The 26,604-nt window shown below is 37.8% G+C and overlaps 1 protein-coding gene across 8 annotated transcripts in view; it reads left to right on the top strand.

Annotated features, from left to right (window-relative positions):
* Positions 1–26,604, top strand: part of HDAC9 (histone deacetylase 9) — a 996,672-nt gene that overhangs the window by 939,613 nt on the left and 30,455 nt on the right. For all 8 annotated transcript variants that reach the window (XR_011648800.1, XR_011648799.1, XM_071215127.1 and 5 more), the window contains one exon: positions 7,181–7,265. Coding sequence is in view for 6 of the 8 variants with exons in the window: in XM_071215127.1 (XP_071071228.1) it covers positions 7,181–7,265 (85 nt within the window). In the remaining 2 variants the exon portion in view is untranslated. The remainder of the gene's footprint in view (positions 1–7,180; positions 7,266–26,604) is intronic.

Here is a 26,604-nt window from a genome sequence, read left to right as displayed (position 1 = left end):
TTTTATTGAGCATCTATTTAATGCCAAGAAGTTCTAATACAAGTAAAAGAAAAATAGTGTAAATAAACTGCTTTGGAATGTAAAGTAGGAACATTTGCTTTTTAAAGATCGGGATGAGTGATTATTTTAACAGCAGAAGTAAATTTAACCTTGGTCGTCAATAAAAAACAAGATTTCAGCGATCAAAAATCAAAGGAAAGGATTAACCAAGTCATGTGAAATGGGTAAAGACATTATTACCACTTCTTGGAAATGTGGGTGGCTGTGTTTTAGGTTTGTTTGTTTTTGTTTTGGGCAGAGGAGAGGCCATGTGGAGTAGAGGGAAAGAAAATAGATAATGAAGCTGAAACAGCAGAATGGAAATATCATAAGGAATTAGAATTTCTGTGAAAAATATGGAAGCTTTGGACAAATGAGTCCCATGTTTGGAGAAAAACAACAACTACAATAAAAGTAGGCATCTTGGGAAGCGGGTGGGGCTCAATCAATTGGGCTCCCATCTACCATACTACAGGAGGCCCTGATTTCGCATCCTGGGGCCTTCTTGCGAAGACAGTCTCACCCGCACCCTGCGGAGAGCCGCCGGCCAGCAGGTGCCGCAGAGAGCCGACTAAGCAAGGTGATGCAACGAAAAAAGGGAGACAAGTAAAAATGCAGAAGAGCATGCTTACTTGCTGAAATAGGGGCAAATAAACAATGAGATTTGTGGCATATAATGTGAAGTAAGCCTTCTTTATAACAACTGACATCTCAATTACAGCATTGTGTTGGAAAACTGTACATAAAGTGCTGTGCAAATTTACCTTCAATGTCATTGAAGCTTGGGTTTGACATTCACCTTTTAATTTCCCTAACCACCAGGAACTAAGAATAGGGAAGAAGCATTCCCCCTACAAATTTCTGAGGAAACACAGCCGTGCTGACACCATCACTTCAGACTTCCAGCCTTCAGAACTGCGAGACAATGAATTGTTTTTTAGAGCCACCTAGATTGTGATACTTTGTTATGGCAGCCACAAGAAACTAAGGCAGACACTATTTGGGCTTGGTAGGGAAGAGAGGCATTTCACATACTTTTCCTCCTTTCATTCTTTGACTGATCTGTTGTGTAACCTACATTCCTCCAAGCCTTAATAGTGTTGGACAAAACTGATTTAATAGAAAAAGAGTCACAGTAATAATCTCAGATTCTAGCCCATGGGTCCCTCTTATCTCATTTGAGGAATTTCTCTAAGAATTCGTGTGAACTGAATGGCCAGGACTGTACCTGTCCCACCCTTCTCGGTCCTTCTCAGGCTTTCGTAAGACTTGTTCAGTTTTTATCACTCCTCTTGGCCAGAGATATTTCTTTATTACTATGTAGATGTTATCCTTCATCATCTCCATGTGAGTAGGGTGCAGGCAGCCACAATCTGAATAATCTTGATAGTGTGTCAGGATAGTTACTTGATTGCCAATAGGTTCTACTGTGAATGAGATTTTATTTTTAATCTATTTTGTCAAGGTTCTTAATGTGAAACTTCAACTTTTAAAAAGGGAAGTAATTTTGAGAATGACTCATGAATTATAATATGGGTAAAATTATAACCAGATTTACTTAAGCAATCCTATTAAATACCTACAACTAATTGCAGGCATCTCAAAGACAATTATTTAAATGAGGGTTCCATTTTAACCATCAACCCTTCCTTGCATCAGCATGGCAGATCTGGTCTCTATCACGATCTGCTTCTCTTGTCCTTTTGGTCATAATTCTTCCAAAGATCCATAATATATTTGATCCTGAAAATTGAACTCTTTCCTTGTTTTGTATGAGTTGTTATGCATATTGTAGGGGGCTTTCATATTTCTTTGTAAGTGAATCTAAGAATACGATTTGTTGCCCTTGCTGCAAAATCTATAGTCTCACTTTGTTTTTTAGACACGCAATAGCGGTGAAAAGAGCAAAGAGCTGGGAGCTAGACTTTGTTTCCTTATTTTCTTATGTCAGAGAAATTAGTCCTCTGTAAATTGTTTTTAATTATGAAAGATAATTTACATACAGAAAACTGCATGAAATATGAATATCCAAGTCAATGAACTATCACAAAGGGACACAGGTGCTGAATACCGCCCAGGTCTAGAAATAGAACAGTGCCAGCACCCCAAGAGCCCCCATATCCCCCCTCTCAGGAAGTACCCCTTTCTCTTTTCTGAAAGTAATCACTGCTCTGATTTCTAACACTATAGTTTAATTTGTGTTTTAATTTCATATACATGAATTCATACACTCTTTAGTCTTTGTATATAGCTTCCTTTGTTCAATATTTTGTTTGTGGAATCTATGTTGTTTCAACAAACTGTACTTAAATCATTTTGATTGCTACATGGTATTCCAATCCATAAAAAGAATTGCTATGAAAACACCACAATTTATTTATCTACTCTACTATTGATAGATATGGGGAATTTTTCCAGTTTGGAGCTATTCTGTATAGTTCTGTGATGGATATTTTAAGCAAGTGTCTTGGTTCCTTTGTACATACATTTCTGATGAGAATATAGCAAGGAGTAGTAATACTGGGTCATGGAATATGCATGTATTCAAGCTTCATCTCACTGCCTCTGCTTACTTTGGAAAGTTCTGTTTCCTGTTTCTATGTAGTTCCAATATATGGAAATATGTCTCAGGAAACTCTGCCAATGGGTAAGACAGAATAACATTCTGGCAGTTCTGCAAAGGTGTTTCACTCTTAGAAAACAAAATAAATTATCATTGTAGTTTTACCTGGCCCTTCACCCTAAAAGCATGCCCTGAATTACAGCAGGCAGGCAAGATCAAGAGCCCAGGCCGCTTAGGTGGTTAACTACAGAGTAAAAGGAAGGACACATCTCCATTTTTTCTTTCAATGAATCCTTCCTCCATTCAAGCAAACATATTTTAGCAACAAAAACCTGTTTTATTTTTCCAAATACAGATAACAGAAGTTTGCATGTTTTGCAAATATTGTTTCAAAGCAACATTTCTTTTTTTTTTTAAAGATTTATTTGTTTCTCTCCCCTTCCCATCCAACCCCTCCGTTGTCTGTTCTCTGTGTCTATTTGCTGTGTCTTCTTTGTCTGCTTCTGTTGTTGTCAGCAGCACAGGAATCTGTGTTTCTTTTTGTTGCGTCATCTTGTGTCACCTCTTCATGTGTGCGGCACCATTCCTGGGCAGGCTGCACTTTCTTTCGCACTGGGCGGCTCTCCTTACGGGGCGCACTCCTTGCACCTGGGACTCCCCTATGCGGGGGACACCCCTGCGTGACAGGGCACTCCTTGCACGCATCAGCACTGCACATGCGCTAGCTGTACACAGGTCAAAGAGGCCAGGCTTTGAACCGCGGACCTCCCATGTGGTAGACGGACACCCTAACCACTGGGCCAAGTCCTAAGCAGAGGTATGTATCCGCAGTGCAATGTTGATCCCTCAAGGGACCACCTAAGCAAGCATCTTTTAAATGCCTCATAAAAGAGTACAGGATGGCAGGCATAGGCTGACCATGATACAGTGAATTTGGTAAGGTAAACATGAATATTTGTAGGTAAGGGGGCAATGAAGAGAGAGCAATTTGTCCTGTAAGAGAAATTTAGGAAAGGTTTCACAGAGCAGGCAATATTTGAGCTGGTCCTTTAGTGATTAGTAAGTTTCCACCAATTCAAAGACAGATGGAAAATTCAAAGACAGATGGAAACACATATCATAAAAATTTAAAAGAGTATTTAGTATTATAGATCCTTTGCTTGCCTAATATTTGCATCCATCCATGTACCTGTAATGTTTCCAAGGGCTCTGATTAGCTTCTATTCTGTTCTGCTCTGAATCATGGAAATAATGATGAGGTAATTTTCATGTATCAGAGGTATAAGTGAGTTTTTAAAACACATCTTCCCTGGGGATCTCATGTGCCTATTTCCATAGATGGATCTTAGCCAACTAAAATGACTTTGATGATTTAAGTGATCTGATTCTAAAGAACCTGAAAATTGCTTGCAAGATGAGAATGCCCACATTTTTATGGTGTTTTTAAATAACAGTAGTACTAAGAAATTCCATGGTACAACTTAACAAATTTCTTAATTCCATCAATACAGCATTGCAACTTACTATAAAAGATATAGAAAAACAGGGGAGCAGATGTAGTTCAAGTGGTTGAGCTCCTGCTTCTCAAATGAGGTCCCAGGTTCGATCTCTGGTACCTCCTATAAACAAAAACAAGCGAACAATGAAAAAAACAACTTCCATTGGGGAACGGATGTAGTAATTGCCTTATTTTACTATAACTTTGAAAATTATTACCGCATGCAAAAATTATCTGGTTTGCATAAATTACTTTCTTATTTATCTTTTAATGACTCATATTAATGTTGATTTGCCCCTATAGTCAATGTTTCTGCCACATCTTAGAAGCCAAACTAAATACATAACACACCTTTATTACTGCATATTGTTATTTTTTACTCCAAATTCATTTAAAAATCAAATCATTATTTATTCAATATTATTTCATTAGTTAGTTATTAGGTTACTAATAATGACCAATACTCATACATATTTATTAAATAGAGGCTTCAATCAGATGTTTTTAGGGCTTATAATTGTGAATGATTAAATCAACGAACTCTTTAGTAGAGACAACTCAATTCTGTGGTTCCTCCATACAAGATTTTAATTTTATGAAAACAGACTGTAAATGCTGCTTGCTTTCTTGCCAACCGAGAGAGTATTACCCATTGCCTTCTCCACAGAGCTACCAGAGGAAAAATAAAGAACCTGCATTGAGAAATTTCTGAATTCAGCTCTGTCTGTGTGTATATATACTCAAAATGAAACAAATTGGGGCAATTTACTGAAGGTTAAATCCTCTAAATGACATTCACCTAAAGCAGGCAGGGGAAATGGTTTGGGAGGCTTAAATTATCAATGTAATTACCTTAATTCTCAGGATTGCATTTACAAGTAGACACAACACTATCGTATCTAACTGAAGAGTCCAAATTGAGGGTTTAGGGTTGTTTGTATTTTCACTCTCTATAACCTAAATCACACATACTTTCTAAATAATGTGTGAATGTGGTTAAGAGTAGAAATTTTAGGTTGTATATATGTTACTAAAATAAAATATTTTAAAAAAATAGGACAACTAAATAATACAATAGAGAACTCTAGTGTAAACCATGGACTATAGTTAATAGTACAATTATTATAATAATTTTCTTTTGTCAATTGTAACAAAGGTACCACACTAATGCAAGGTGTTAATCATGGGGATAAGTGGTGGTTTTATGGGAATTCTATATTTTTCTGTGAACATACAACTTCTCTATTAAAAACAAAACAAAAGAAAAACCAGCCCTAAGACCTCAGTGAGAGAGAGTTCTAAAAATTAGGTTTTTATATTAATGATCTGCCTATAGTTTTCTTTCCAAAAGTCAATTGGTAAATATTTTTATCTTGAAGTCACAGGGAGGGTTTTGAAGCACTAAATATGCTGACATCATATGGTAGTCTTGTTCTTAAATATCTGAACATGAATTGATGTTTCAGAATAGTTTATTAGTCAAGTCTCGTTGATATTCATTATAATTATTTTCTCTAAGCTCTGAGACAGAGTGAAAGGAAAGATTATTTAAGAGCAAGGTGGCTCAATGTTGACTAATAGACACATTTTAGTTTTCCAACTAACATTCAGCTTATGACTGAGTAGTTCCTCTGTGTTATGAGGATGTTACTGGGATAACATACACTTAAAGATATTGTCTAAAATACCAGCTTTTAAAAAAATGATTTTCGCAAATTTTAAGAGTTTAAGATTGCAGAACCTTTCACAGACACTGTGTTTCTTCTCCCCAGCATCAAACCGTACTGCAAATAAGCCTTTTGATGCTTTAAAGGTTTTTGCTTGGCAGATAAGAAAAACACTCTGGAAAGTTATATTTAGTGAATTTACCGGTGTATAAATACCCCTGAGCTAGTCTGTTATCCCATGGCATCTGGAAGAAAGGTGCTATTGCTTTAGATTCCACGATTAAAGTATAGAAGAATCAAATTCAGAGAGGGCCTGGGGGGAAGATTCACTCACATGTACTGTGGAAACTTGGAATCTCTGAGTTTTCAGTCTTTTCTACGGATAAAGAAACACGGCTCAGTTCAAGCTTCAGTGCCACAGGTAGTGACATTGGTTTCTGTTCCCAGCACAACCATATTATAGTTTGGCCATCAACTTGTATTTGAGACTGCTGACAGACATTTTCTAGGAAAACTGCCTTTTGTTAATCATTTTGTCATTGCTTTCTTTGCTTTCTGGGTCACAATAGCTGGACAGTTATTTTGTTTGTGAATGTCCTGGTCACACAGTTTCTGCTGAATCCGAGCAAAACACATGACCAAGATGTTCTTACAGATGTATCATCACACTTAGTAGTGACAGAAAAGCTCCACGAATTATTTAAAGCTCCTCTTCATTTCTTGCAAAGCAATGTTTCCTGCGTGTCTCCGTGAAAAATCAGTTTAATTCTGAAAGATAATGATAGATTTGCAAGAAAGGAATTTGTCCTGTGCTTACACATAAATGTATGTATAGTTAAGAATAAAGTTGAAGTTAAATGAAAATGTACAGTCATTTTTACCTTTAGTGTTACAGGAATTTGTTCTCTACTGTCTTACTGAACAGCAATCAAGCAGCTAGCTCTTCATGGCTTTCCACTGCGAGGTGTTTGAATGTGTAGGGTGGTTAGATGTAAAAACACTGCAAAACTATGGATAATAGACTGCCCAGGTTCTGTCTACTCAACTTCCCTGAGGTTTAGTTTGCAGGGCCCAGCTGCATACACAGACATGATGGAATTTGGTTTGTGAGGAACCTACAAAAATGACACAAATAGCTCAGATTTTTAATGAATAATACACAGACATGCACCTGCTTTAGGGACTTCATAGATTAGTCTTGTGACCAATAGAAAAGCTCCTTGGAATTCAATTCCATGGCTACAAAGTAGAAAATAAAACTGGCTACACTTTTAGAACCGATATCAGCAAAATGTTAACTATGTGCTGGAGCAAGCTTTTCCTGAGGATTAGGTTGTTTCAATTTGCTTTGCTTCTGTGAGACTTACATAAAGTTGTAATATTCTGCTCATATTATTATCTCTCTTCTTGCAGCTGGAGCCTCTTCCAGAAGATATTCTCAATCAAACCCCAAATACGAATGCTGTGATTTCTTTACAGAAGATCATTGAAATTCAAAGTATGTCTTTCAAGGTTTTTTAAAATTTCTAATCAGACACAACTAATACACTTGTATTAGAGAATTAGAGTACAAAGGCATGTATATAGGATTATAATTTGCATATACTGTAATTTGCTCATAACTACACAGGTAATTGCTTTGTTCTTAATGTGGCACTCTTTTAGGTTATATTAATGACATAGCTCAAAGACTCTCGATTTACAACCTTGCTTTTTTCCTATTTCCCAAATACTTGGATTTTTCCAAAACTATTACTGAGCATTTAAAAGAACAATGAAAAAACAACACAGAAATTGTGATTATTTTGTACAATCTTAACTAAGAGTAAATTGTCTTTTAGTGTTGTTCAAATTCAGCAGTCATTTACTAATTTTATGTTTGTCAAAAGAGGGAAAGTTAGTAGGAAATCTTTACTGTTAGAAAATCTAACATAAAAAAGCTGGGAAAGTCAGAATTGTATTTTATTTTTTTAGTATCCAATCTCCTTCATATTACAGTTACCTTGTCAAGAATATTCTTTTCAGACAGCAACAACAAACACACACAGAAACACACTGAAATCCAGCACAAATTAACATGAAGATAATTATGAAAGGGAAAGGCAAATAGCAAGCTTAGACGTGAAAGAGGATCAGGAAAACCCTTAGCTTTGCCTCAGTCCTGTAGAAGCATTTTTGTAAATTCCAACAGGAGAAGCTACTTTCCAGTCATCTCTGAGCCATGCCCTTGCTTGCTCAGTAGCAATTTGGAGAGATGGGTGTGACTGGGATTCATTTGAAGTCATGGATGTTTACAAATCATGTCACGTGAAAAACCAAAGTAATTCCTCATTTTACTTTTCCTGATCTATGCCTGGATTGAGAGGCATAAGTCCCAGATAAATGTTTATTGACTCCATGTCATAACTGGAATAAAGTATGACTTTCAAAAATTCCAGAGAATAGAAACATTCAAATATTGGGGCCGAAAGCTTTGTGATAAGGCTAAGGCAATGGAACTGACAGTAACAAAGAAGGGAAGCCTGGAGAGAATTTCACACTCTAGAGAAAAAAATTCTGTCATCCTTGTACTGACTTTGCCTCATTTCCATTGAGGGTAGATCAAGAGACTATTACATGTCACTTCAGATCTCAAAGCAAAGAATCTTGAAATGATCTTTGACAGCCTTTTCATAGTCATCCACGTCTAATCCAATGCCCCTTTCAGGTCATTGATGCTGTAAAAATAGTTCAGTCTTTGTACATATTATCTCTTTTTTTTCCTGAGCATTTTTGTCATTTATGTAAACAAGAGTATAGAGTTGTCGTTTCTATGTACGTTCTGATCATATCACTTTCAATAAGCTTTTTTAGGGCTTATTACGTGATGATGGGTTATCAAGGAACCGAGGATATGAACAGGAATACAGTAGAGTTTCTAGCCTAGAGGAGCTTACAATTCAGTGAAAGACACAGAAGTAGGTCATTCCAATATTGTGCGCATGGGGTGCCCTGAGATTGTGGAGAAGGGGCCGGTCCCCTCAGCTGGGTGGGAGAGGCACTGGACAGTGAGCAACGGTCAAGGGAGGCTTCTTGGCAGCCATCAGGCTTGAGCTTGGTCTTAAGAATTGAATAGAATTTGGACCAGATGAAGCAAGAGTAGAAATTATTTGACAGGAATAACTGAAGCAAAAGCCTCTGTTTTCACATGGATGTGAAAAGTCATAGTTTGTATTTGTCCTCAGAAACTGTGCTGTTGCCTTTTGTATTGGATCTAATTCCCTAGTAATGATTTTCTGCTGAATAATTTTTTTCCTGGCATTTTTGAGTGACTTGTGCAGTCTCTTCTCTAGCCAAGCAGCCTGTCAAAATCTTAAAGGATTCACTATACTGTTCAAATTTGCCACATAAGAATTCTACAATTATGGATTGTGAATCCTTGTCTTCTGTTCCAAACTGCATTTTCTCACAATCAATATGCTCTCCTCCATTTCAAAAATCTATTTCCTCCTAAACTCTTACTGAGGTTCCCACCCAGCTCTAGTCAACCCAATAATTCTGAAAACTCTCAGCCCTCAATATGGCTCTCAGTGGTCTTTTTTATTTTAATTTTTTTAATTATTTGAATTATTGAGTTTCATATTTTATATTATGAGGGTTTTAAGTTCTTTTCGCCCTGGATCTTTAATTAGACGACAATCATCAGGAGGACAGGAATCATATCTTCTCACTTGTGGATGTCCCAGCAGGAAGGTCTGGCAGCAGGGAAGAAGTCTGAGGTGCATGGGAGAGTGGAAATCGAGAGCAGGTGGATTTGATTAAGTGGGATTTGAGTAATGCTTCAGGGCTGTAGAGAACTAAAGCCTGTGTCAAGGGAAGCCTCCAAAGAAGAGCGTCACCCTTCTCCTTTTGAGTCAAGAATACGTGGTGTAGTGGACACCTCTGCTGGCCTAACTGGCAACAATGTCCCCCTCCTTTCTGTACAAAAGTAGTCTGATTTTAATCAAGAATCTTTACAACCAGATACCGTGCAACTCTGAACTTATCCTTAACTCCAAGGGAGCTGCTCTTAGTCTAAGACTAAGCCAGTCAACTCACTTAACAGTGGTTGTTTAAGGGATAGGTGCAAGACCCAGTTCTGCCCAGTGAAAATCAGGGCTGCCTTAATGGGTATTCTGTGCAGTCACATGGGCCCCTGGCTTTGAAGGGCCCCACATTTGGTATAATGCTTTGACTGTCACTGCCTTGAAATTCTTAGTAATTATTTTTAACAAGGGGCCCCGCGCTACACTGGGTCTGGCAATTTAAGTCAATCCTGATGGGATTAAAGGTACTGGTGACCCAAATGAATATTAATCAAGAGAAACTAAAAGTAGAATCACCACAAGGATTACTCAAACTGTGGTTGGGAAGGATCTGAATGGTGGGTTGAAGTTGCAAAGGTGAAGACACACACAGGACAGGAGAGGGATCTCTGTGAGATTGAGCACAGGCGAAGTTGTTCAGCACTGACGCCTCCAAGGCTGGGTGGTGCGTTTTTATGTGGCGCTAACTGTGTGTCTGTAGGGTTGGTTTTCCAGATTCAAGGGACAGGACAGGGCTTCATAAAGTAAATAAATCGAAAAACAGAGTGAGTATTTGGGAGTTACAGAATAGATAAAGGCTTGGGAAACTGAAATGATGAATTCTGGCTTAGCAAACAAGGCTTGATTTCCTTGCAAAATATAAAACTGCTTTCTTACTTTTCCTTTCTTGTCCCTGTTTTATAACCCCCAAGGGTCCACTCCTCCATTTCAAGTTCTCCTCTAGGACTCCTGGCCCTTGAATGGGTGCTCCACTTCCCCATTGGTGGGATGATAGTCAGAACTGGCTACATAATTTTGGGAGCCCAGTGCAAAATGAAAATGCATGACCCCTTGTTCAAAAATCATTAAGTATTTCACGAAGGTTATGGCAGAACATTAGAATTGGTATAAGCCCTTCTGGGAATGGGGCCCTATGTGACTAAGCAGGTTGCCTGACTATGAAGCTGGCCCAGGAGGTTGTCTTTGTTTAAGAAGAGAATTTTCCTTTTCATGTAGGTCTTTGAGCATCATGCAGGTGCCTCCTTTTTAACCTGGGGAGGTGTCCAGATTTCAGCCCACTTCCCAGCCCAGGTTCTGAAGGATTCTTTTGTGTTCCAGTTTGGGACTACACATCAGAAAACTATGCAAATGTTGAAAAGCAGGCCTTGTAGCATGTGGAAAACATTCGGGCAAGTTCCTAGGCAGCCTTGTCCCAAGGCACACAGCAAGGTGCTGACAGGCTTTACGTGAATTTGTCTTTGAGAACCAAGTCCCCCATCCCCTTCCCCTGGCCCCCCACCCAGCTCAGGGTATGCAGGTGCTGGAGACTGTGATTAGCATTGGCCCTTTGCCTGGCCTCATGAGTATATTTTGCATCAGGACCTGCTTTCTTGTTTTTATTTGCATCTTGCTTTGAGATCTGTTTGTTACTCATTTAGTTGAGCAGAAAAGGTCTTAGGAGGCAGCATCAGGGCAAGCATTTCCCTTGAGAGGCGAAGGCCCCTCCAGACAAGCCAAAGACTGGTTTCATCTCAAGATGATGAATACGTTCAAGGGTCAACTATCTTTGATATGGCAAACATGAAATATGGACAAGAAGCTTCAAGTTTGCACGTGCTCTGCTTTCTCTGCTAACAAACCCTCTGCCTCATCCCTATTAATTTTTCAAGACCTGACTCAGATATTGCCTTTTTCTAGGAAGCCATCTCTGAATCCTCCTTCATTCCTTTTTCTAGATCAGGCAGATCCCCATGTATTTTCCTGGCAGACACTGCTTTTGTTGATGTTTTTATTTGTTTCATTCGTTTTTAATCACCACATCATTTGCAGTGTCTGGCATGTAGTAAGTACTCTGGAAATGTTTGCTGAATGAAAAAATCAGCCAATTGTCAATATTTGTCACATTTTTCTTAAGCCAAGATTGAGTTCTTAACTAACCTAAGGTAATTATACTCCTTGGCCAGCTCGAGCAGAATGAGGGATTAAGAAAGCCAATCAGAATGTATGGGATACCATTTTCTCTCCCTTCTTCACAACCCACAGAGTGAGCCATTTCTAAGTTAGGAAGAACATCGGTTGATTTTTCTGAGCTGCCATATCTATGGCTAAGTTTGGAAGTGACAATACTCAGAGCTGAATCCAGTACTTGGCTGGCTGGCTGTAATCTCCAACAAATAATGCCAGAGGAGGACAAATGTCAGTTCACAAAAATGGCCCTCATCTGTAGGTTTCCTTTTCTGAAACCCATCCTAACCACTTACAGAATCCAGGAAACATGAATGCTTCCCTTCTGTTGCATGGCATGGTGAGAAGCAGGGTTCCCAAGTGTCAGTTTACATGCCAGTAAGGCCCATCACAACGTTTTCACTGATTTTGGAAGGGAAACACCATAGAATGATTTTTTTCATAAAACGAAATATATTTTGTTTGAAAGACTATAATTTTGAGTTCTGAGAACATATCATGAATAATATCGATATTGATCTGTGAAACCTCAAAATATGAGGACCACCAGGGTAGAGAAATGGTTTCCTTTTATTTACTTATATTTTTTTAGTAAGTAGAGCACTCCTTTTAAATGTCAACCCATTCTGTAGACTTCCTGCATGATCATAGTGATAATCATAGTATCATATAATTTGTGGATCAAGGAAATATATATGTGCACATGGATTGAGGAAATCTTTTAAAAATTCGCTGCAGCCCTCCAGTGGTTTGCAGCTGATAAGTTAAAAAGCACTAGTGTGGAGGACTTTAAAATGATGTGAATTCTAGTATAATCCTCTCTGCCACTCACAAGCCATGTGACGATGGGTAAGTCACTTAACTTTCTGGAGAAAAATTGTGTGGCCTTTCATCACACTGCTTTTCTAAGTTGTTGCCCCTATGGCAGGTAGGAAGCAGAGGAGTAAAAAAGCAGTAGGAATTTTTACTCTCAACCCCTATTTTCATGTTTGTTCTCCCCATGGTTAGTGAGTTGAGGTCTTCCTAACATTCCTTCTTTGGCAAACCAAGGCAAAATAGTGACACAGACCTGAATGGGAAAGGGGCAGTCTTTGCAATGTCACTGTATATTCTTGTCAATTTTTTTCTTCATAAATGAAGGAGCAACCATGCTTCTTGTATATAAAATTTAGAAGTATGGCTTATCCTCTTTCTCTTCTTTAAACCAATCAATCACACATACACACAAACACGTGCACACAAACACACATACGTATATGATCTTATTTAGGTAATGAGAAGTGCATTTATAGCCCTTTGAACTTAACTAACTCTTGAGGCCAGTTATAAAGAGATGTGATTTCCATTGTTATGGGAGCAAATACCATGTGACTGTGTAAATGAGCAGGTGCTGGTCACCTGTGCACGTGGATCAGGCACCTGCAGTGTACAGAACACACTTTTCACTTATTCTAGAGAAATAGAAATGAAATCTAATTTTCTTTGGGAGATCAGAGGCAAATATATTTGTCACCTACTTTTTGTCAGAACTATAGTTAATTTATGTTTTTGTATATGTTTTAATGAGTAAATAATGACTTCTGCTGCTGCTTTTTCTGCTCCTGCTGCTTCTTCCTCTTCCTATTATTATTAATATTCTTATTATTTCCACAGTTCTGGAAACTACCTTAGGAGCAAAGAATGCTAATTTTGTTGATTATATTTCAAAGAGAGATAAATAGTAGGTAAAATTGAAATCCTAAATAAAAGACTTTAATGTTTCTTATGTTGCATTAGAATGGATTATGAGAGTGTGTGCTACCCAGTTATCTTGGTGGTTAAGAAACAGAGGCACTAACCAAGGAAAAGATCTGTTAAAGTAAGAGAAGACTTTGCTATACAGAAAACAGTCTTATCTTCTTTTATCTGATATCCCATTCTCAGCCATCCCCACCTCCACTATAATATGTCCTACCTACTCCCACCCCAAGGAGAAAGGGCATTTACATCAGACAATCCAGGGGGAAAATCCAGATTGTTTCTAAGCTGAAAGGAATTTGTATACATCTCTTGTTGTGGGGCAATTGTCCAATCTTTTGACCTCATGGGGACTGTGCACAGTTAAAAGGGTTGTTTCCTCAGATTGCAACATGTGCTGCATAAATCATGTCACAAGCCTTACTAGCTTCTTGACTCCACAGCCAAAGGCTAAGTTTTGCCTCTCTCTTTTTGTCCCTTCCTATTTCATTTTGATTTTCTGCCTTTTTTCTTTTCTTTCTTTCTTTCTTCTCTTCTTGCCTCTATCTCCATCTAGCTGATATCCAGGGGTAGAGGAACAAGAAGGTATCTACAATGTTTGAAAGGGCCTTTCAGCTCCTAAGAATTTGAGATGTTATTTCAAGCAGGAGAGAAACGTGATCAAACCGGCCTTTCAAATAATCACTGTGCCTACAGTAAGGACAAGAGATTAGAGATATGCACTTTTGGATATGTTCAGTTTAATTCAGAAGGAGAATTGGCATAGGAGGGTGATTAATTTCATGGGAAGGATTAATGATTTCTAGGTTTCTGGTCTGGGCCCTGGAGCAGCTGGTGGTATCACTTCCTGAAATTCATATGTTGGAGGAAGAGAAAATTTGAAAGGGAAGCTTTAAGAAAAAGAAACTCTGGATTGAAAGGTTTGAAGACTGGGAGGAAGGTGGCATCCTCCTAAGTAAGTGTTTTACTACACTGAAGTTATGGAGGGACATAGGATGAGATCATTACATAAAGGCAAACACTGTAAACTGTGAGCAAATAATCAAATAACAATTATTGTTTTCTTACCAGGTACTAGGCACAGTCTAAGCACTTTCATTAATATATGTTAGCTTGTCCAATACTCTCAACAACACTGTAAGATCAATACTATTTTCTTGCTCATCTTAGAGATGAATAAGCTGATGTCCAAGGTCATACAACTTGATTACTCTAGCACATAGCTCCCAAGCCTGCGCTCTTAGCCGCTAAGGTATATTCTCTCATAGATAAATTTATTCCCTATGCACTTTTGAATGTGCTTCGTTCATATATTTCTCCCAAAGTGGCATGTTCAGGAGGAAAAATATCAATTGAACTGAAAATTGGGGGTTTTGGAGTTTCTGGTTAATTGAGGTTTAGACACAGTTCTGGAAGCTCAGTGCCAAATTTTAAGGAACCATGGAGCTATTATGAATCTATTTTGGAGTCCTCTTGTAAACTTGCAAAATACATCTAATCAGAAAAAAATGTAAGGATTGGATGAATTTCAAATCCCTGCCCTGTTGAGTTTAAACCCTGAATGTTGTCAGGTGTGAGCTGCAATTTGTCAGAGATTCTTTGGCTTCAGACAGAGGCCTTGACATTGCAGCCCTGGGCCAGGCAAAGCTTCATTGAAGAAAAGCAGCGCTAGGCGTTTTCCCACTATTAACCACAGCAATGCTTGCTTGTCTCAGAGCCAGGTCACACTTGTGCATAAGCCTTTTTGAAAGTGATTTGGAACTTCTAACTATTCCCTTTAAATGTTGAAATTGTGGGGTAGAGCTCTAATCATAGAATGTACCAGAAAAAAAAAAAAAAGGAAAATCTGCCATCTGCTTAGAGACTTAATTTGTCTGGCGATTTCTAGAAAAACTGACAGTATCTGTAATTATGAAAATTTTCACCTACCTCTCTAGCTAGGCAAAATTAATCAAACCAAGATAATAAACAAAAATATGCAGATTACTGGGACTGCAAACTCCTTAAGAAGAGGAGTGACTTGTGATTATATATTCAGCTCTTTACAACCATATGAGTTTCACACACACTCAATATCATTCACTGAGACGGTGTTCTAGGAGAAGTCAGGTAAGGGAAAGATCACTTGCTAGGTATTTGTGTATATCATCAAAATCGCTGCAGTGCATAATTATTTTCCTCATGTTGTTGCTGAATAATTTGAAGCTTAACAATTTGAAGTAGCTCGTTGAAGGTCTTTCAACTTGTATGTAGGAGAACTATGATTTTAACCAGATTTGGCTGTGATGCCAAAGACCACTTTCTTTCAAAGTGCATGACTTTCCAGTTCTCATCCTATTTCATAGACATAAACAGAGTTCCACCAGATTTCCTATTCCAAAATACAGCAGGTTAGACACCAATACAAGCTTTTACTGAAATATAATAGATTCTTATACATGAAACAACTGTTTTAATACATTTCTGGGTATACTTGAAGTGAGGGGATGGGGGGGAGAACCATGATCTGAAATTTAACAGGATGCAGCAGGTAGTAGGAGCACACAAAGTGGGGTTATCCTTGGAGCATATGATATCAGTTCCTATAAACATGCAGGAAAGCCCAGGGTCTGCAGCAAAATTGGGCTTATGAATTTGAAGGATACTAAAGAAGTCCCACCTTGGTACAGGCTCCTGTACTCTGGAAGAAGAAAATGCATTTCCTTTCTGGGGGAAATTATCCCTACATAGAGTCACGATATTCAAAAATCCAGTAAATTAGTAGCTCAAATATGTATTTACATGTGTAACAAATAAAGTAAATAACACAAAAACACATCAGTAGTGAGAGACAGCAGGAATTACAAACAACAGATTAATACATTTTATTTGTGAGATTAAAAGGAGAAGGGGACTATTCTCAAGTAATGATGACAGTTTAAGAATATTCCTTTACTTTCATTCCTCCCTGAAATCCTATTAATATAATATTAGATTTCTTTTTTTTTTTTTAAGTCCATAATATACACTTACAGGGACAAAGAATGAGAAAGGAAACCATAGGAACCTGGGGAACTGGTGACCATCTGTAACTGTTTTAGCAGACCCGATAAAAACAATCCCAACCAGCACCAGCAGGCATATCTCTGCCAAGAAGGAATACATCAGGCCCTGAGACTCACATGCCATGAAATTGTTGGCCTGCACACCCAGGCTCTTTATTTCCTAGCTTCTTATTCCTCATTTCTCCTAATTCATTACCCCTTCTCCTTCTTCATTTATTTCTGTGGGGGGGTTAATAAAAATAACATTTAAATTCCTCTATTCTTCCTTTCATCACACCCATCTAAAAAACCCTCAAACCTACAAAAACCTTCTTCTTCCAATGTTGGACTTAAATAAATAGGCCAGCCTGAGACAGTCAGTAAGCACCGCAGATTGGTCCACTGTAAATTCAGGACCACCAAACTCAAATGGGCCCATTACAACCCTACTGTTCTTCCCAGGTCAACACACTCTGCCTCTCTCCAACTACTCTTCCAAATACCTCCACTCGCCTCAAGTCTCTGTTCCTCTGACCTCACTCCTTAATCTCAGCAACAAACTTTGCTTAGATTAAATTGTAGTTACCAACTACTTTCTCTCACCGGTTCCTTCCCATCAACATAGAAACACACTAAAATTTCTCCCATCTTATAAACAAATAAGCGAACAAATTCCAGCAACCTTACTCCTTTTCTGGTTTACTATACTATTACTCTCCAATCCTACAGTAACAAATACTTGGAAAATATTTCTACCTAATGTTCTCCACTTCCTCAAGTCCTTATCCCTGTCAGAACCATTCCTCCTTACCTTACCTTACCCTACCTTAATAGGGTCAACTAGTGGCATGTCATACGTCAAGATTCAAAAAGTGGTTTTTAAAATTTTTTATTTTAATGCAATTATAGATTTAGAGAAAAGTTGCAAATATAATACAATATTCCTATATACTCTTCACCTTATGTTGATATCTTGAATAACCATGGCACAATTATAAAAACTAAGACACTGACATTAATGAAATACTAGTAACTAACCTATACGCTTTATTTGGATTACACCGATTTTTTCACTAATGTCCCTATTCTGTTCCTGGATCCAATCTGGGATCCCACGTTGCATTTTGTTGTGACGTCTCCTTAGCATTCTCTCATTTGAGACAGTTCCTCTGTTGTTCTGTGACACTTGAGGAGCGTCAGTCACTTATTTCATAGAATTTCTCTTCACTTGGGTTTTTTGATGTTTTCTCTTGATTAGATCAAGGTTTTTGAATTTTTGGCAAGAATACCACAGCAGTAATGTTGTACAAAGCTCGTGCTTCATGTCAGGTGTACCTGATATCTCTGTCTTATTATTGGTGATGTTGACCATGATCAATTGATTAAGGTGATCTCCACTACAGAGTTACAATATTTCCCTTGGTAATTCTTACGTATATTGGGGGAGATAATTTGAGATTATGCGAATATCCCATTCCTCCTGCAAATGGTACCCATTAATTTTAGCATCCATTGGTGGGTATTGCCTGCAATAATTATTACTATGCTGTTTCAATGCTGATTTTCTATTTTCCATATTCTTTCTACATTTATTACTTGGAAGTCCTTTGTAATGAAGAGAGCTGTCTTTTATCTTCCATTTATTTCTTCATTATATATTTATATTAAGTATGGAGTCATTGATATTTATTTTATTTGGTGCGTCATTATGCAATACCAATATTTATTTTGTTGCACAAGTTGTTCTAGCTCTAGCTGTTGCCATTGGGAGTGCTTTCAGGTGGCTCCTGGACCCTTGTGAGATGGTCCCATTCTTTTGTGAGCACTTTCTCACTTTCTAGCATCACAGATGTTCCAGACTCAACTTGCCTTTTCCCTTCCCAGACCTGGAATCATCCACTTCTCCAAAGAACCCCAGATCGCTTTATTGGACAATGGTGTTTAGAAGCCAAGATTTGGGCACTAGCAGTGCTCATTTCTAGTGGAGTGTTATTACTTTTAGGCCCTCTCAGCAAACACAGCTAGAAATCTATGTATCTATTCTAACCCATAATATATACACAGCTATATTTGCTTCCATACTTAACTCAGTTCTTTCAGTTGTTGTATTAGTAGCCAAAGGGGTGCTGATGCAAAATACCAGAAATCTGTTGGCTTTTATAAAGCAGTAGAAGGCTTACAGTTACCAGGCCATAAAGCATAAGTTACTTCCCCCACCAAATTTTGTAGCCACGTGTTGGAGCAAGATGGCTGCAAGGATTCAGGCTTCCTCTTCCTCCTAAGGCTCCGTGGTCCCAGCTCCTTCCAATATCAGCTGTAGGCTGGGATAACTCTCATCTCTTTCCAGGGGCTTGTTTCTCTCCAGGCTCAGCTACTCTGTTCTCTTCATGAGGCCAACAGTAGACTATCAGGCAAATGACTTGTCTCTCTTCCCAGGGCCTCTATCGTGTCTAGTGTAGCCTTCTTTCTCTCCTCATGTATCTGCTTCTCTGTGTATTTACTTCCTGGGGCTCCAGCATTAAAAATTCCAACGTCCCTTCTCTGCAGTGTGGTTTCTTTGTAAGTCCCTGCCCACCAAGGGGTGGGGACTCAACGTCTTACTGATGTGGCCCAATCAAGGCCTTTATCATTATTTAATCAAGTAAAAGTGAAACCTCTGAATTCAGTCCAATCTAATATACCCAGAGGGAGAGACCGGTTCACAAACACAATCCAATATCTAATTTTGGAATTCATAAACAATATAAAACTGCTACAGTTTTAATGCATGCATATTAAATAGTATGATCATTTGACCAATAGTGGTTTCTAGTGCTTAGTCTATAAGTTTTATGAAAGAATGCATATCCTGTATTTCAAACAACAAAATGACAGAAGCTCAACATATATTTACTGTTATTCACTGAGTGACAGAAGCAATCTTTTGAATGTAATTTGGTTTCTGCTATAGATCTACCCACAGGGATGAAATGCACTGGTCATCCTGACAAAGATATTACAGGCCTTATGAAAGTCCTATTTTTCAGAGTAAATTTTCAAACTAGCATTGCAGTTTAATCATTAGTACTTTCTTAATTATGCTAATAAAACTCCATAGCTGAAAGACTGGCCTTGCATTAGATGAACTTTCTGTTCACCTAACAATCATTACTTTGGCTCACCAAGAAAATTCCAATATCCATTTGTGTCTAACTATAAGAGGAAAACTCAATAATCTGTTAAAATGAGTGTTTCCAAGTCATGGGGTAGTTCATTTCTCAGTGAAAATTAATTTTTAAGAAAAATTGGTACTTACACAACATGCATTTTAATAATATATGACTCCAGGTTTGATGATATTAAGGCCCTGACATAAGTGAGTCTCAGGATTTTCAAGAGGAAGGACAATTCCCACCAGCTTTCCTTTATGGCTATTATACATGGGGAGATTATCTTAGTTAGTGCTCTGCCAGGAAAAGACCCTAAAACAAGAGATCATGTACCGGTAATCTATTTCCAAGTGAGGAAACAATAGAAGGGCACTAGTGAAGAAAGACAAGGAATGGAAGGTAGTAAATAAAGAAAATACTATTGACTCAGCTATCATTGTAAGTGTCTCAGGTTTAATTCCTCTACAGAAATTCTGGAAGTCAATGTACAACATACAGCTAAGAGTTATTTCACTTGAGGACTGAGAGAGTGGGGATATTTATACTCCATCTCCAAAGAGTTACTGAATAAGTGCTAACTCTGGGGGACAATATTTCCCTGAGACTTCTGGCCAATAGACAGCCCTTAGACAAAGACATTCTGAGACTGGCAAATGGAAATTAGGCTCTGTGTCCTGATGCAGTAAGGGTAAAAATATATGGATGGAGAACTGACAGTGGCTGCTATAATAACAATGCTTTCTTTTTTGCCAGAGACAATCTCTCACTGTCTGTTCTCTATAAACATCCCATCCAGATATTTTTTTTCCAATTTTCCCTTTAAATGAAGTATTATTATGTATAGTTGCATTAAAATAAGCAAGGATTAGCTGTTAAATCTATACTTTACTTCCAGCTTCTATCATGTTCGCATCAGGTAGTGCATGAGATACATGAATAGTGAAAGCGACTTCTACTTGAACACATGGTTAAATCTGTAAAACCAACATTGATAAACCATCTCTCTTTTCTAGAACCTTTTCTAATGCAATAACTAACACTTCCCTTTTAAGGAACGCATGCAATCACTAATACAATAAAGCACATTTGATTAAGTATTGGTAATAAAGATACAATTGCAGTGGTATTAAAGATATCTACCAATTGCAGAGGGCACATAACCTTTGGTTTGGGAGTTAGAGGAAGAAGTATTCAACATTGGTGCTACTTAGTGCACCAATTAGCTGTGCTTTTAGTCAGAACCACATCTTGTAAACTGCATGAAGACACTAGGCTGCCAGAAGGTGAGTTTCTCCCAGAAAGGGGAAGGGAGGATTGAAGCAAAGCAATTCTATGTTCAGTGTTTACACTCTAAGTGCTTTTGCTATAGAAATGTTGTCAATTTTGTCAGTTAATATACAATGTAAGCCTGCAACTGTTTGTTTATTTTATGGTTGGTAATGTATTTTAATTTTGCCATCAGCATTAGACTGCAAAGAGTTTTTTAAAAAAGCAAATGTCAATGAAAACATTCAGTGCTGATTTTCTCAAGAAATTTCATAATGAACATGTAACTTGCACCAAGTATTAATATTCATTCATCACAGGGTACAGAGTGATACCATAAATGACATGAAAATCAAAGACAAAAAATTGCTGAAGGGGCAACAGATTCTACTTTAAAAGTTAGTAATTATTAAAAATAGGAGAATAACCACAGTAAAAACTAAGGCCAAAAAAGGAAATTTCACAAATGCAGGGGTATAAAGTACAACTACATATCATTTTCTCAAGCATGACTTTGCATTTAAATGATTGTTCTTGTAAATTTTCAATTTCAAGTGTCTGTTTTCAAGAGATGAGGTAAGAGCTGTTATTTGTGAACTCCATTAAAAGAATCTTATGGTTAAGTCATGCAGTGCCCTCTGATCTTTCAAATAGAAAAAATCAATCAATTCCAATATTGTTTTGATAAGTCCCAGTAAATTCATGGAAATAGAGCTGCCAAAAATTAAATATCAGGAGAGAATTGTGGGAAGATGGCATCAGATTAGGCAGGAGGCAGAGCTCATCTCTCTCAAATGAGAACAAGCCGAAAGCTGTCCGAGGGACTTGCTTTGGAGGTCAACAGACCAGGACAATGCTTTACATCTCCCAGGAGGGAGAAGGAGAGGGAGAAAGAACCCAAATCAACAAAATCCCATGGCAGCTGGGAAGGGCTCCTCTCCCCAATGCCCACGATATTAAGCTGTGGCAAAACCCCTGGTTCACTGCAGCTGACTGAGAGGGGACCAGGTATCTCCTTCCCTGTCAGCTGTTATAAGGGAAAAGGATGGGGTAGTTAGGGGGCTTTTCTTCAGTTAACTTGGCCAGTGGCGCTCACTTTGAATCCTAACTCTGGGCAAACCAAAACAAAGTAAAAGGAGATTTGCTCTCCATGGAAAGGTGTACCAACAAGCACCATTCACTGGCCAGTCTGGAAATTGCATGGACAAAAACTGTTCTTGGCTCTCTCTCTACTTGAACTCCTGGGAGAAAATCTGTACTCCATTAGTGAGTCCTTGGCATGATTTTGATAACTTAAGCTGGGCAATTTTAAAGACTTAGAATAAGTTGAACCAAGTATCAAAAAAAGAACTATGAAAAAACACAATGGGCAAGACAGGGAAATTGGCCATCAGAGTAAACTCACCAACATATTCAGTTACCTAGATATCAGCAAAAAACTTGCAAACCATACTAGGAAACAGAAAGAGATGGTCCAGCCAAAGGAACAAACCAAATATCCTGAAGAGATACAGGATTTAAGACAAATAATCAATGATAGTCATATAACTTTTAAATCAATTTTTAAAATTAAAAAAATATATAACTAAAGAGATAAAGGATATTAAGGAGACACTGGGTGAGCATAAAGAACAATTTGAAAGTCTGCAAAGAAGAGTAGCAAACTTTATGGGAATGAAAGACATGATAGATGAGATTAAAAATATATTAGAGCACATAAGAGCAGATTGAATTGCTCGAAGACAGAATTAATGGTTTTGAAAACAGAACATCTGAACTGGAAAAAAAAGGGGAACAGAAAGAGAAGAGAATTTTAAAAAAATGGAACAGGGCCTCAGGGAATTGAATGGCAATGCAAAATGCACAAACATACACATTATCCGTGTTCCAGAAGGAGAAAAGAATGGAAAAGGGGACAGAAAAAATATTTGAGGAAAATAATGACAGAAAATTTCCCAACCCTTATGAAATATATAAGTATCAATATACAAGAAAGAAAACACATCCCAAACAGAATAAATCTGAGTAGACTTACCCTGAGACACCTACTATTCAGAATGACAAATATCAGAGGTAAAGAGAGGATTCTGAAAGCAACAAGAGAAAAGCAAAGAATCACATACAAGGGAAACTCAATAAGATTGTGTTGACCTCTCATCGGAAACCATGGAGTAAGAGAAGAAAGTGGTATGATGTATTTAAGGTACTGAAAGAGAAAAACTGCCAGCCAAGAATTCTCTGTCTGGCAAAACTGTCTTTCAAAAATGAGGGTGAGTTCAAAGTCTTCACAGACAAATAAAACCTGATAAAATATATTACCAAAAGACCAGAATTACAAGAGATGCTAAAGGGAGTGGTTGGTGCAGCCTGAAAGGTAAAACAAGGGTGAGAGACTTGGAGAAGAGTGTAGAAATGAAGATTATTAGGAAAGGTAAATTTAAGGGCAAAAATGCAGACAGTAGCATGATATGACAACAGAAAGCCAAAGGACAAAATGGGTGAAGTAACTAATGCTTTACAGTAATGACATCGAATATTAATGGCTTGAACTCCCCAATCAAAGGACATAGACTGATAGAATGAATTTAAAAATATGAACCATCTGTATATTGTCTACAGGAGACTCACCTCAGGCATAAAGACACAACCACCTTAAAAGTGAAAGGTTAGAAAAAGATATTCCATGCAAATATTAACCAAAAAAGAGCTGGAGTAGTGATACTAATATCAGACAAAGTACTCTTAAATGCAAAATTGTTATAAGGGATGAAGAATGTCATAATATATTAATAAAAGGATCAGTTCATCAAGAAGAAATAATGATAGTAAATATTTATGCACCTAACCTGAGTGCCCCAAGATACATGAAGCACATACAGTCAAAACTAAAGGGAGAAATAGATGTCTTTACAGTAATAGTTGGAGACTTCAATACACCACTCTCAGTTTTGGATAGAATATCTGGACAGAAGAAAAATAAAGAAACAGAGAGCTTGAATAATATGATAGATGAACTGGACCTAACAGGCATCTATAGAGCATTGCATCCCAAAACAGCAGGATATATATTATTTTCAAATGCTCACAGAACCTTGTCCAAGATAGACCATATTTTGGGTCACAAGATAAGTCTCAATAAATTTTAAAAGATTGCAATATACAAAACACTTTCTCTGATCATAACAAAATGAAGTAGGAAATCAATAATGGATGGAAAAGGTGAAAATTCATCAATATATGCATATTAAACAATACACTCTTAAATAATCAGTGGGTCAAAGGAGAAATTGCAAGAGAATTCAGCAAATATCTTGAGATGAATGCAAATGAGAACACAACATATCAAAACCTATGGGAAGCTGCAAAGGCAGTGCTGAAAGGGAAATTTCAGCCCTCAAATTTTACTTTTAAAAAGAAGGAAGAGCTAAAATTGAAGCTCTAACTGCACACGCAGAGGAACTAGTAAAAGAGCAGCAAACTAATCCAAAATCAAGCTGAAGGAAAGAAATAGTAGAGATCAGAGCATAAATAAATAAAATTGAGAGCAACAACAACAAAAATAGAATCAACAAAACTGAAAGTTGGTTCTTAGAGAAAATCAACAAAATGGACAAACCCTTAGCTAGACTGGCAAAGAAAAAAAGAGAGAATATGCAAATAAATAAAATCAGAAATGAGAAGGCAGGCATTACCACTGACTTTGCAGAAATAAGAGAGATCATAAGAGGATACAAGGAACAACTGTATGCCAAAAAACTAGACAATATGGACAAGATGGACAAATTCCTAGAAACCCACAAACCACCTACACTGCTGTAGAAGAAATAGAAGAACTCAACAAACCAATCAGAAGTGAAGAGATTAAAATAGTCATCAAAAACCTCCCAAAGATGAAAAGAAAAGCCTGGGGCCAGATGGTTTCATATCAGGTCAGTTTTAGCAATCATTCAAAGATAATCTAATATCAGTCTTGCTCAAACTCTTCAAAAAAAAATTAAACAGTAAAGAATGCTACCAAATTCATTCTACAAAGCAAGCACCATCTAAATACCAAAACCACAGAGAGATATTATGGGGAAAAAATATACAGACTTTTATGTCTAATGACTTCAGATGCAAAAATCCTCAGCAAAATACTGCAAACCAAATACAAAAGCACAATAAAAGAATTATACACCACAATGAAGTGGGTTTTATCCCAGGTATGCAAGCATGGCTTAACATGAGAAAATCAATTAGTATAATAAACCAAATTGATAAATTGAAAGAAGAAAAACCGTATGATCCTCTTGACCAATGCAGAAAAGGCATTTAATAAAATACATCACACTTTCTTGGCAAAAGCACTCCAAAAGATAGGAATAGTAGAAAGTTTTCTCAATATGGTAAAGCACATGTGTAGAAAACTGTCAGTTTGCATTGTACTCAATGGTGAAAGACTGAAAACTTTACCGCTGAGATCAGGAACAAGACAAGGATGCCCACTGCCACCATTATTATTTACTATTGGTCTAAAAATTCCACCTAGAGCAATTAGGCTAAATAAAGAAATAAAAGGCACCAAACAGGAAAGGAAGAAGTAAAACTTTCACTATTCACTGATGATATGTCGTCTGGATTTAAGACATCTCCTTGGGTCAAGAGAGGAACCCCACCCATGTGTACAGAGGGTGAGTTTGTCCCAGCATTTGAAAAGGGGGATATTCCAGCCTGCTGTTCAGGGAGAGTTTTGCTGCCCCAGGCTACAGAAGGGGTGGAGCACATTCTCAAAGGGTTGGGGAGAGTGAAGTCAATACCTCTTTCCTCTGAGAGGGGTCTCCCATAGATTGAGGAAGTCAGGTCTCCAACTCACTGTTCTGAGAGGATTGGGCCTGTAAACCAGAGATTAGGGAGAATGTTCCTGCTACCTCACTGCACTAAAGGGGTTGAGACTGTAACCAAGAGCTTGGGAAAGAGTGGCCATCACCCCAGTGTTCTTGGAGGATGAGGTCTGGAGCTCAGTCCCCACCCAGATGTTTGATGATGATGGAACCAAGAAAATGGCCATTGGGCAAGCCTGTGGAAAGGGTAAGCCCTCATGAGGCCCCAGGGAGAAGAAACCGTCATCATCGTCATCGTAAGAATGACTCTCTGACTTTGAAAGCTAACGTGAAGTATGCCCTGCAGGTTTTCAGACTTGTTGGGGACCAGTGACTCATGTTTCCTTCCCAAATTCTCCTTATGTTACTGCAAATGTTTATCCTATGTCTGTTCCTCTGTATATTGGAAGCAGATAAATTGTTTGGTAAGTTTCACAGGTCTAGAGCCAGAGGGGACTTTTCCCAAGACAAACTGTATTTCTATAAACTGATTGTGATGTGATTTTGGACTTAGCATTGCTACTGAAATAAGGTTTTTTTTTAATACTGTAATGACTTTTTGGAATTCAAGGGAGGAGTGTAGCTGTTTATATTTTATGAATTCCAAAAACAATATTGATTATGTTTGTAAACTGGTCTGTTCCTCTGGGCATGATAACCTTTGATTGTATTAAATTCAAAGGTTTTACATTTACTTGATTAAATCACGATTAGGGCTTTGATTTGACTATGTCAATAGGGTCTGATTCAGGTTTGAGTCCTTGCCCCCTTGATGGGCTGATAGAAACAGACACA

The sequence above is a fragment of the Dasypus novemcinctus genome, chromosome 5, assembly GCF_030445035.2.
Source record: "Dasypus novemcinctus isolate mDasNov1 chromosome 5, mDasNov1.1.hap2, whole genome shotgun sequence".
Taxonomy (NCBI): domain Eukaryota; kingdom Metazoa; phylum Chordata; class Mammalia; order Cingulata; family Dasypodidae; genus Dasypus; species Dasypus novemcinctus.
This window is presented reverse-complemented; position numbering and strand designations above follow the sequence as displayed.